Source organism: Delphinapterus leucas, chromosome 2 (genome assembly GCF_059928025.1).
Source record: "Delphinapterus leucas isolate spDelLeu-1000000601 "Yukka" chromosome 2, BTC_Dleu_Yukka2, whole genome shotgun sequence".
Taxonomy (NCBI): Eukaryota; Metazoa; Chordata; class Mammalia; order Artiodactyla; family Monodontidae; genus Delphinapterus; species Delphinapterus leucas.
The window spans coordinates 170567990-170581239 of record NC_143130.1 but is presented as its reverse complement, the minus strand read 5'-3'; the positions used below and the strand labels follow the sequence as shown (position 1 = coordinate 170581239).

General features: G+C 37.4%; 1 protein-coding gene across 1 annotated transcript in view; it reads right to left on the bottom strand.

The window, feature by feature from the left end:
* The window catches only part of UNC79 (unc-79 subunit of NALCN channel complex), a 220498-nt gene that overhangs the window by 184264 nt on the left and 22984 nt on the right, over positions 1 to 13250 (bottom strand). The window contains exons 5-7 of the mRNA XM_022576210.3: positions 12221 to 12313; positions 5707 to 5762; positions 4899 to 5028 (exon numbers count right to left, since the gene is read on the bottom strand). Coding sequence (XP_022431918.2) covers positions 4899 to 5028; positions 5707 to 5762; positions 12221 to 12313 — 279 coding nt within the window. The remainder of the gene's footprint in view (positions 1 to 4898; positions 5029 to 5706; positions 5763 to 12220; positions 12314 to 13250) is intronic.

Sequence of the window (13250 nt, the reverse complement as noted above, 5' to 3'; positions counted from 1 at the left end):
ATATATATATATATATATATATAGTAATAAAAATGAACAAAGTGCAGTTATGCTCAACCCACGGATAAATCACACACACACAGACACACTGGCACACACACACAAATAATGTGTGATTCCATTTATATAAAATTTAAAACTAGGCAAGAATGATCTCTGATGTTAGAAGTCAGGCTATCAAAGAAATGGGAACAAACCAACCCTGGAACTGAAGATGAACTGTACTTAAGACAATCAAGATGATGCTGGTCAGACCACCAATTACAAATTTCAAGATGACTGTCAGAGCTGACTGTTCTGTTTCTGCATGTAGCCCCCTCCCTCCGTCTATAAAAGCTCTTGCCCACTGACTGTTGGCGGGGCAGGGTGGAGGGGGTGTGGGAGGGAGGGAGTCAGCCTTTGGACAGGAGTCCCCCCGCCAACCCCCTTGTGTGCCAGCATCCAAAATAAAGCAAACTTTCCTTTCCAAAAAAAAAAAAGAAGGCAGGCTAGTGGTTACCTGTGGGACAGAAGGAGAAGGTAATCATGGTAGTAAACATGGTGGGAGGTGTTCCACATATACTTAAAATTTGTATTTTTTTACATGTCTATAATGCACCAATAAAATGGTTTAAAACATTTTAAATTATTTTAAATTATACATTTAAATTATGTGGACATAAAATCAATATAATAAAAAGATAAATAAGAAGTCAATGAGGAGGAAGTTAGGACGTAAAAGGACTGGTAGGCCTTCTTGTATTTTTAACTTGTATACAACTCAAGAATCCAACTCTACTAATGTAGGGTTAGATATGTGGTAGACTAGACCAAAGTTTAACCTTGTAGTGCTATCTTAAGTCATTCTCGATCTACTTTTGCCACAATCTCGGTCTTGGAAAATTATATATTGTGCCACATTTTTGTCCTCTAATTCAGATGGAAACTACACAATAACTTGTGTTCACCTTTGTTAACAAAGGCTAAATTATGTACTATTGGCACACTGTAGCAAGAAAATTGCTAAATAATTTCTTTCTCCCCCACAGCAGAGCTTTATAGAACAATATAATGGCTATTTCATTCCCAAGAAACTTGTAATTTTTGTATCTTTAAGACTTGTATTTAATGACCAAAATAATTGGGGTAGTTTTTGTTGTTGATAAATACTAATAAACTCAAAAGAAGCAAACATTGTAGATTACCAAATCCTCACTACTTGATCATCATCTTCATATGAGCTGTAAACATTCCCATGTTATTACGCTTTAAAAGCAATAAATAAATTAAATACATATATGTATAGTTAAAATTATGGTGAATTACTAATAATTAGTAAATCTAGGTGGCTATATGTGTGTTCATAGTGTTACTCTTTTGTTTGTTGTTGTTACAATGGCTTTCTTTTTTTAATTATTATTACAAATTTATTTTATTTATTTATTTATTTTTGGCTGCATTGGGTCTCGCAGGCTCTAGAGCGCAGGCTCAGCAGTTGTGGCACACGGGCCCAGGTGCTCCGCGGCATGTGGGATCCTCCCGGACCAGGGCTCAAACCCGTGTCCCCTGCCTTGGCAGGCAGATTCCTAACCACTGCACCACCAGGGAAGCCCCCATAGTGTTACTCTTTAAACTTTTCTGTATTTGAAAAATGTCATAGTAAGGAGGGGGGGTAACTTTGTATAATTATATACAATATGACCTCTATTGTATTTTAAAATGCTCATCAAAAAAACTGGAGGGAAATATACCAAAATGTTAATAATGGTCATTTCTAGTTAGTATTTTTTCTTTCTTTCATATTTCTATAATTTTTCTAGAAGCAAATTTTCCTTTTATAAAAAATAAAATTTACTTTTTAAAAAGGAAATAAATCACTGGGAAGACATACAGTGTTGCTGGTCCCTAAGAAAGTATTTCATCTTTGAGCTTCCAAGTCCATAAAATTCTATCTCCACATAATTTTTTTATTGAGAATATTTAGGGTTTTAATGCCACCTAAATACCAAAGATACCCTTTAGTGCATATTTCATTGTCGAAAGCATTGCAGAAAATTTCTAGTGCTCCAGCTAAAGTTTAATTACAGAACTGAATTGAACAGAACAATGTGGATTTTCAATTAAGATGATCTAGGATCAAATTCAAGCTGTGCTCCTTTATTATCTGTGTGAACTTCGTGCTGTTACTTAAACTCTCTGTCCTACGCTTCATCTGTAACATTGCAATAAGAAAACTACCTCTCAAGATGTTTGTAAGAATTAACTGAGAAAAATGTCTATAAAACCCAATATGGCGCTTGGTCCATAAATTTTGTTCAACTAGGAGAAGGCTAACATATTAAATGAGATAATAAGCAGCTAGAATGACGTCAGACAGACAGCCAGTGCTGGATAAATAGTAATACATAGATCAGAATGATTAATTTTTTTCAATGATCCCTTGTTTCCTGCACAAAACACGATGGTCAACTAGCATGGTAGTTCCAAGACAGCTGTTTCCCAGGGCCTTGGACAGAGGCTGGCAGGTAGAAGACAAATAATGACACACTGAAAGGATGGAAGTGTGTGGAGATATGAGTACAAGAATGGACTGGAGAATGAATGCCTTTAGACAGAGACATCTTGTTCAGATAAGCCAAGAGAAGATGAGAGCATCTCTTCTGATCTCAGTAAGCATAGGCTGAGCTATTCTGGGGAGACAGGTTTGGCTGGCTCTTCCAAGAGGGTATGGTCACGGGGGTAAACGGAAGTGGCTGTCAGTTTGCCAGGCTTCTCATATGCTCTGAACAGGCAAATCTCATCATGTGGTTTCTCCATTTAAAACCTGTGCATGGGGCTTCCCTGGTGGCGCAGTGGTTGACAGTCCGCCTGCCGATGCAGGGGACACAGGTTCGTGCCCCGGTCTGGGAAGATCCCACATGCCGCGGAGCGGCTGGTCCCGTGAGCCATGGCCGCTGAGCCTGCGCGTCCAGAGCCTGTGCTCCGCAACAGGAGAGGCCACAACAGTGAGAGGCCCGCGTACCGCAAAAAAAAAAACAAAAAAAACAAAAAACAAAACCTGTGCATGGTTTCACTTTGCTGCTAGGATAAAATCCACATTCTTTCATGGGCCCTGTCAGACTTTCTGCTTCTCTCTGGCTTTTCTCCTCCTGTCCCTCCACTATCTGGCTGCATATGACTTTTTCCAGTTCCTAAATACGATCATGCTATCTTCGGCCTCCAAGTCTGAACCCATGCAGTTCCTTCTGCCTCAAACTCACATTTTAGCCGTTCATGATTCACTCCCCTTATGACTCTATCTATCGTGCATATATCTTTCAGGCATCAGCTTACATGTCACACACTTGAGGACTTTCCTTGACAACTTAACCCTCCCCAAATTTGCCCACCATCAGGGTGAGTTCAGAGGCTCTTCCTGTGTGTTCCCACAGCTCTCTGTATTTTTGCTCTACCTCAGTGCTTATTACACTGTCAGGTAGTTTCCTGGTCTTTCCCCCAGCTGGAATGTTCACACCAATGTCTTAGCCTGTTTTATTTATCACTGTATCACCAGTGCTTAGGATAATGTCTGGCTAATAGTAGATGCCCCATAAATATTTGCTGAGGAAATGAATGAATTTCCATATCTAGACTGCATTAAGCTCCATGGGGTCTGGTTTTGTGTCAGTTCTTCTAACGTCAACACAAAGTATAGTGCCTAGCACTATACTTCTCTTTCCTATAGTACTCTTCAAATATGTATCAAATGAATAAATTTCATTTGATACTAGTTACCCATTCATACATCCCATAAACGCTTATTTCAGGGATCTATTGAGAAGGGATGGTGTCAAATATTTCCGTCATTTCACCTTTTATTTTATTAGTGCTTCCAACTTCTTGCTTTTACATTCAAATTATCCACTCAGCAACGCTTAAACATTCTCCACTAGCAATGATATAAAACATCAATGATACCAATTTCCATTTTTTTAAATTTACCTACTATCTACCTTCATCATTTCAATTAATACTATTGTTACCACTAAGGCCAATATTATTTGTTCTGAGTTTAGAATAAGCCCACCAAGGACCATCAATACCTCTAACACTTGGCTTTAATCAGGAACATAAAACAGACACTTGAATTATGTTAAATCCCCTCTGAACCACCTCAAATCACCTTTGGAAAGATGAGTGATGCCAAGAAAAAAGTACTTTCTCAGAATATCAGTATACAACTCCACAATAACTTGAATAAAAGCTATGCCCAAATATGCATCTCTTCCATTTTCAGAAAAAATATTACACAGTTAAGTGGGGGGAGAGGGTAGTCAGGGGCATCAGAAACTACATTAGCCATAGATTGCTCCTTTGATTTTATAACATATAAACATAAACTACATAAGGGTTAGTTTGTTTGGTTTTTGGTAAATATATGTCTTTACAATAAACTCAGTATTTACTTGTTGGCGATTAATTATACCAGTATTCACCAATGGTTGAGTCTTCATGTCTACCTAGGCTTTCAGGGTCATTCAATTTTTATTTAGTGCCTGAACTGGTAATGTTGAAAGCACTCGAAGCCTTCTCAACAGAGCAGAATTAGCCACTTGGGATTTTGCTAAATCTGAGCCAATCTGCAGCATTACTGACTGCTCACACCTTTGCAGTGATCAGCATTAGCGGTGTTAAGACCAGAGGCCAGGTGTACAGCAAATGGGACTGAAACTTAACGTGGTTTGCTATGATGTCATAAAAGCTTTTGAAATTAATTTTAATTAATTTATTTTTATACCACCTAGTTTCAAAAAGGATTTATGACAATGTCTAAAGGCACAGTAAATTTAATCTAGCAAGATTAAAAAATACAAGCAAGTGAGGCAAATGTGGCACAGAAGAAATAAAGATGGGGCATCACAGAGCTATCCTAATCTTACCTGTGTACTGTAAGCCCCTGTACTCGCTTATTGCCCCAGGAGGTTTTAAATTGGGCCAGTAATGGAACAGCATTTGCACGGCTGGAGGTTTCACCTGTGAAGGCCCATAGGCTATCACATACAAAAGATCCTAAAGGAGACAAGAAGCATATTTTCACTAGCATCATCAAATAAAAATAAAGGTAGCTCATTCAATATTACCAAAGCAGTGAAAATTCTAATGGAGAGATTGAGGTGGTTAATTTCCCTGGAATCTCATCATCCAGATGGGCTTTGCAGATTAAATCATATTATAATATTTTTAAAATTATTTTTATGGGTCCTGTAAATAAGCCCCCCAGTAGTATTCAGATGTACACTATCTTTTAACAAATTCTTCTCTCCTCAGAATAACGTGAAAGAAAGATTTTAGAATAGCATAAAGCCAGTTTGCCAAATACTGCATTTTTAAAAACATTTCCCTAAAACATATTTCTTAATAATTCACATCTCCTATTTGAAAGAAGAAAGTTTCCCAAGCAACATTTCAAATCAAGTAAAACTGTCACATAATATAGTATCTGCTAAATTTCAAGAATAAGATATATCCAATTATATTTTCTGTCAAGCCACTGTGTTCTTCAAGTATCATTTCTGCTCTAAATGGTAAATAATTAACCAGTAAGGAAAGGATTATAAGTTCTACCATACCAAAATAATAAGACATCAATAAATTTGATCTAAACAATAGTTTTAATATGCAAACAATTTTTACTATATTATAGAAATTGAACTTGTGACTATGAGTTTAATGTGGCCCCAAACTTACTTTCCAGACTTCTTGTTTATATTTCATGAGGCATTCCAATAATTGACAATGATATACTGTAAGGAAGAAAATATAATTTGAACGTGAAATGTAAATACCAGACAAAAGGTCCTTTAAAATAAACTATATTAGTCTAAATTATATTAGACTTTTCACTCTAATCATTAAACTAGAAATTACTTATTTTCATATATTCATGCCTTTCAAAACTCATAAGCCCTTGACTTTACCAAGCTTTATTCCAAGATCCTTGAGAAGTATTTTATTCATCTTAACAAAGGAAATATTAAGAAAACTCCCTAGTAATCATACTTTTATAACATAAACTTATATCAATGTAATCAAGAACTGCACGGGGAAAAAAATAGCCTAATAGGATCATAATAACAGCTTACATTTATTGAGCGTTCATTATGTGCCAGGTACGGAGCTAAGAGCTTTATGTATTATGTATCTCATAACCACCATGTTGCAGTTAAAAAAGTGAGGTTTAGTTTCCTACCTTGCCCAAGGTTGGACAGATAGCAAGTGACAGACTGATGGATTAGAATGGCAGTCTTTTATCACCAACTCCATCTTGTTGAGGAGTCCTTAAAAGCTATACAACAGCAATCTTCTTTGATTTGCCTATGTTTACTTGAGGAATAAAGATACTTTCACCTTAGTTAGATACCCGTTTTATACCTTCCCTAATCTATCTGCCAACCCTATCATGGCACTGAAGCAGGTCTCCCTTTAGTCACTGATGACCTCCATGTCGTTCAATTCTATGGACATTTATCAGTCTGCCTCCCACTTGACTTTCAGCAACATTTAGTACTGCTGACCACCCTCTTTCCTTGACTTCATGACTGACCCTCTCCTACTACCTGTGGCAGATACTGTTGTTGCTGCTCAACTGCTATCAACAACCCTTTCTTCCTTGTTCAGCTCCCAGTACACAGACTGCCAAGCAAGACAATTTCCCAGATTCTGTTGCAGCTAGGGATGGCCATGTGACTCAGTGCTGGCCAGCAAGACCTAAGAAAGAATCTGCTGAGGAGTTTCTGAGACTCATTTTTCCTCTTTGACAGAAGGAAAGAGGCACACCAGGAGACCTTTCTCTGATTACCCTGACTGATCCTATTTTTGATAGGATTTGATAGGATATACTTTTGAAACCTGTTTTTAGATGTAGTTGTGTAAGAATATAATAACCTCCACTGTGGCATATCTTGCAAACATGAGGAGAAGTTCAAGAGAAACACAGAGATGGTCTCTCAGGCCCCTGATACTGCGGAGCTGTCTCTAAGACTTCTTCTTCCACTGGGCCAGTATCTGTTGGAGCTCCTGAAGGCCTGGTCATTAAGTCAAATCCACTTTTCATTCTGTGCTCTCTTGTAAGCAATGTCACACTCATATACAGCAATATATCAGAGATACTGCAGGTTCCATTCCAGATCATAGCAAGAAAGCAAATACGGCAATAACGCGAATCATACAAATTTTTTGGTTTCTCCATGCATATAACAGTTATGTTTGCACTATACAAACATTAAGTATATTAAGGTATACTTTATATAAACATAAAGTATATATTAAGTAGTCTATTAAATGTGCAATAGCAATATATCTTAAAAACCAGTGTACACACCTCAGTTTTAAAATATTTCATTGCTAAAAAATGCTAACCATTGTCTGACAATGCAGGGTTGCCACAAAACTTCAATTTATAAAAAACACAATATCTGTGAAGCACAGTAGAGCAAAGTGCACCAAAAGGAGGTATGCCTGTACAACTTCGGGTACCCTCTATATGCAATTCAGTGAATAGCACTGGACACTTACATGAGGGCTCAAAGTTCATTACTTCTAGCCCAGAACTCAGTTCTGGGTTCATAATACAACTTCCTAATTACTATTACCTCTTTTTTCTGAAGAAACCTGCTTTTCTTGCATTTTTGTGTTTTGGATATGTATAACTATTACTGAGGTTATGTGTGATTTTTTTCCACAGCTTTATTAAGATATAATTGACATAGGACATTGTATTAGTCTAAAGTATATCATCTCCTCTTAAATGTCTCAAAGACACTTCTAACATAACATGTCCAAAGTAGACCTCATGGTCTTCCCTTAGAAACCGGGTCTTTCTCTTCCAGTGTCTCTTTTTGCAGTGAATGGAACCACCATGCACCCAGTTCAGAAGCCAGAATGCAACCATATCCAATACATCACCACACCCTACCAGTTTTACTTCCTAAATAGCTCTCAGATGTATCCACTTTTCTCGGCCTCAATCAACCCTGACTTTTACATGCCTACACAAATGCAATGGCCTCCTCATGGGTCAATCTGTATCCATTCCAGCTCCTTCTTAATCCATTCTCAACTGCAGCTCGGGTGACACACACACCACCACTCAAAGTCCTTCAGCAGTTTTCCATTAGACTTGGGATAAACGCAGGACTCCCAGAGCCCACGACATCCTGCATGTTCTGGCCTGCAGAAGTCTACAGTCTCATCTCACACCAGGCAGCCCTCACTCTGAGCTCCAGCTACAATGACTTTTCAGTCCCACCTGCTTGCCAGGCTCCCTTCTGACATATGAGATTCCTCTGCCTGGAAACCTCCACTCCCTGACAGGCCTCGTTAATGCTACTCATCCATCAGTCCTCAGACCAAACGTTATATTCCCAGAAAAGCCCTCTCTGACCTCTTCAGTAAAAGAAAAATCCCCTTTTATAGGGTCTCATCATAGCACAATGTACATCTTTCGAAGAACCTGTCACAATTGAAACTGGGCATTGACTGTTACAATTATTTGATTAATGTCTTCTCCTTCCACCACACGGTAAGCTTTATGAAGAGAGGAAAGGGGTCGGTTCTGTTTTACTAATTATGGTGTTCCCCGTGCCTGGCACATAGCAGATACTCAGTAACTGTTTGTGGAGTATATAAATGGTCCACTAGACTTGGAATTTTCTGAAGTCATGACTGCGTTCTCAAGCACAGATGCTCCGGGGTACTTTCTCTTACACAGTGTCTGCTATTCTCCGTATGTTTGCTACACGAGCCTTGCTCAGAGGAGTGCACTGACTGCCCATGAACAGACCTAGAGAGCCCCTTTATTTAAACTGCTTCCCCTCCTCAAACATACACAATGGAGAAAAGACAGCCTCTTCAAGAAGCGGTGCTGGGAAAACTGGACAGCTACATGTAGAAGAATGAAATTCGAACACCCCCTAACACCATACACAAAAATAAACTCCACATGGGTTAAAGACCTAAATGTAAAGCCAAACACTATAAAACTCTTAGAGGAAAACATAGGCAGAACACTCTTTGACATAAATCGCAGCAAGATCTTCTTGACCCACCTCCTAGAGTAATGAAAATAAAAACAAAAATAAACTAATGGGACCTAATGAAACTTCAAAGCTTTTGCACAGCAAAGGAAACCACAAACAAGACGAAGAGACAACCCTCAGAATGGGAGAAAATATTTGCAAACAAAGCAACTGACAAAGGATTAATCTCCAAAATATACAAGCAGCTCATGCAGCTCAACATCAAAAAAACAAACAACCCAATCAAAAAATGGGCAGACGACCTAAATAGACATTTCTCCAAAGAAGACATACAGATGGCCAACAAACACATGAAAAGATGCTCAACATCACTAATTATTAGAGAGTGCAAATCAAAACTACAATGAGGTATCACCTCACACCGGTCAGAATGGCCATCATCAAAAAAATCTACAAACAATAAATGCTGGAGAGGGTGTGGAGAAAAGAGAACCCTCTTACACTGTTGGTGGGAATGTAAATTGATACAGACACTATGGAGAAGAGTATGGAGGTTCCTTAAAAAACTAAAAATAGAACTACCATATGACCCAGCAATCCCACTACTGGGCATATACCCAGAGAAAACCATAATTCAAAAAGAGTCATGTGCCACAATGTTCATTGCAGCTCTATTTACAATAGCCAGGTCATGGAAGCAATCTAAATGTCCATCAACAGAGGAATGTATAAAGAAGATGTGGAACATATATACAATGGAATATCACTCAGTCATAAAAAGGAACAAAACTGGGTGACTTACAGAGATGTGGATGGACCAAGAGAGTGTCATACAGAGTGAAGTCAGTCAGAAAGAGAAAAACAAATATTGTATATTAATACATATATTGTATATTAATACAAATATTGTACATATATGTGGAATCTAGAAAAATGGTATAGATGATCTTAATTACCAAACAGAAATAGAGACACAGACATAGAGAACAAATGGATACCAAGGGGGAAAGGGGTGGGGGTGGGAAGAATTGGGAGATTGGGATTGACTCATATACACTATTGATAGTATGTATAAAATAGACAACTGATGGGAACATACTGTATAGAACAGGGAACTTTACTTAATGCACTGTCGTGTTCTAAATGGAGGGGATGTATGTATATGTATGGCTGACTCATTTTGTTGTGCAGTAGTAGAAACTAACACAACACTGCAAAGCAACTATACTCCAATGAAAACTTAAAAATAAATAAATAAATAAATTGTTTCCCTCCCAGAACGCCCCATTTACCTTATCAATCAAAATTCTATCCGTATTTTAAGACCCATTCTTTGCTCAAGTGGCACAAAGCCTTTCCTGATCATTTCAACCCATAGAGTTCTCTTCTCTGATGAATTAATACAGTCTATAGTATTTATTTGGTACTTTTTACATACTACTTTACATTGTAAATTAATGACTTATGTAAACATGCCTAATCTTCCCAATGAGACATAAGCTCCATAGCAAGCATCATATCTTACATTTCAGGGTGGTTTTCACAATGCCTAACACGGAGCCATGTACACAGGTGTTTTGCAATGAATTCCTGGTGCCTGAGCAAGAACCCTGCTCCATCCTTGATACGCAATCAGCTACAAGGACCAGGCTGCCACTTGCTGTCTCCCCTAAAAGTTCAAAGGATAATGATGCCCTACGCGCTTGATCTCAGAGAGTCCCCTGGTGGATAGCACCTCACTTCTTATGTTTCCCCCATCATAAGATTAATTTGGGGTCCCAAATGTCATTCTTAGTATAGAATAGCTAGCTATACACGTTCCCCCATGAACAGATGAAGATACAGATTAAGAAATAACAGAAGTATTTGATCACAGTGGTTTCCCAATGAAACGTTCAACTCCAAGAAGACAATGACAGATTGTAGAGATCCGTGTTGCTGTTTCCTGAGCAGTGCTTATGATGTGTCAAATCACTATGCTAAAGAAGCACTTCACACACACTTAAGTCATTAAATCCTCACAACAACATTTTAAGGTACTACAGGAAGAATTCCCATTTTATAGATGAGGGAACTTGGTCTTAGGGGAGTTAAAGAACTTGCTCAAGGTTAAGCTACCTGGCAATCTGCGCTGAGCTCAGATATGAACCAACATACGCTTAACCTCAAAGCACACGATTCTACCCAACCTGCTCTACTGCCTCCCAACTTCGAAATTAGGACCAAACCCTGATGATGAGACTTTAGTTAACTAACTAGATTCTATGTGAAGGGGTTTTTTTCAGGACATAAAATCTAATAAATATAAATGACATTATGAGGATCCTTTAAGCCAGAGTGAGACACGAGGTATAACTTCCCCAAAAATATACATTTTAATTAAATGCACATAATAATCATAAGGAATTTCATATTTAAAGGATGACACTCCAGGCTAAGAAGCATTAAGATTTTAAGTGAAAAAAATTATTTTCCTTATGCTGAGTCAAAAACTCAATTATTATTCATTATGTAATTAAGCAGAAGGCTGAAAACAGGGCCACCAAATTTGTTTACTTTCCAAATGAAAATAAAAACTGAGTTCATATCTTAGCATGTGACTCCAACAGTCAGCCCCCTTTAGGTCAGTTTCCCAAAGTTCATCTGCAATTACACTGATGAATGGAAATCCAACAGAATATATCAGATTATATCTGTGCCACATTACTAGAAATCAAAGAAACACAGATCAAAATGACATATTACTTTTTATCTGTCCATCTCTATACAAATGTTATAATAACACTCAGTGACAGGTTACAATGTACTTTCACGTATAATTAGTGGGAATGTAACGAACGATTTATGTGCAAGGATATTCATGTGGTGTCAGAGTAGCGAATTCACAAAATAGTCCCAGTGGTTATCTTTAGTTGTTAGAATTGCAGGTGATTTTTATATTTCTAATTTAATTATTTCTATATATTTATATTCAAGCAATTTCCAGTCAGTGTTCTAAAATTGTGTTCTCAGACATTCTAAAAAGATCAGTAGTCAGCAAGATGACTGCTAATAGCAAGAGGCAAAGGAAATTTATTTCAAGTTGAAAGTCTGTTTTCTAACACATCTCCAGTTTCTATTTACCAAGAGAAGTTCTTCTCACATGAGAATTCCTAGCTTGCTTACTTGATGTCTTATTTAATTATTGGTTTGGAATTACTGAAGCCATCCAAATTTTCACTTACCTGGATTGGATGTGTACTGCATTGCAATCATTAGCATGGATGATGCGGAGAGATTAACGTGGGCAGGAACACCTTCTCTCCTTGAGGAGCCCACTGAAACCAAAATTTTTTTGATTAGACACAATTTATTTATATATATATATTTATATATTTGTACATTTATATTTAGTTGCTACTTTGCATAGAGCATGAGAGCTGAGAAGAAACTTGAAAAAAAAATCAATAGAAGTTTTGCATAAATAAAACCACAAAATTTGTCCTAGCCTACAAACGCTACAGTAGTCATTATCATAGGCACATTTAGGGAGAATCTTCAAGGGGCACGAGCAATGCCAGAAGGTAATGTAATCGTTTTATCAGAATTGTACTTAAATGTGATCTCTGTTTCCAAGATGTTTATATCTAGGTAGAAAAGAAAGAAAAAACAGAATCCTCCATGTACCCAAATATAAGGCATATTGAAGGTTATCCAAATAAGAAGGTAAAAATAAAACGTTTTTGAACACGACTTGAATGCATTAACTTTAAGAGATGCAGATGAAAGAGTCTACTTTTAATGGGTACCATATGCATTTAGTTATATCAATTTTAAAATTATTTTCAACTCTCACCTATCATTAAACGATTTTATTCAAACCTTCACATGTAACTTCATCAGCAGCATCTTAATCACCATGACAATCACTTTTTTAGTTTTCCAGAGCTTACCATCTTCACATCCACCTGAGTTGTTTGAAATACAGCACTTTTTGAATCTGTGAATAATGCTGTTGCTGGACATTTTATCCTATCCCGCAGTATTCAATCACAAAGTCAGTTGGTTTCTTCAAAATTCACCTTTTAGCCGTATAATTGTGATCTCCATGTGATAACCACTTACATACTGCTTTTAAGAGACATCTTTAAGTGGCTTGTTTAGGATGACATCCAATACTGTATTAACTTTCTTTCTCTTTCTTTTTTAATAGAGGGTATCAGGTAACCTCTATAAGCATCCAGAACTATCACTGATGGAGGTCATTCGCGGTAA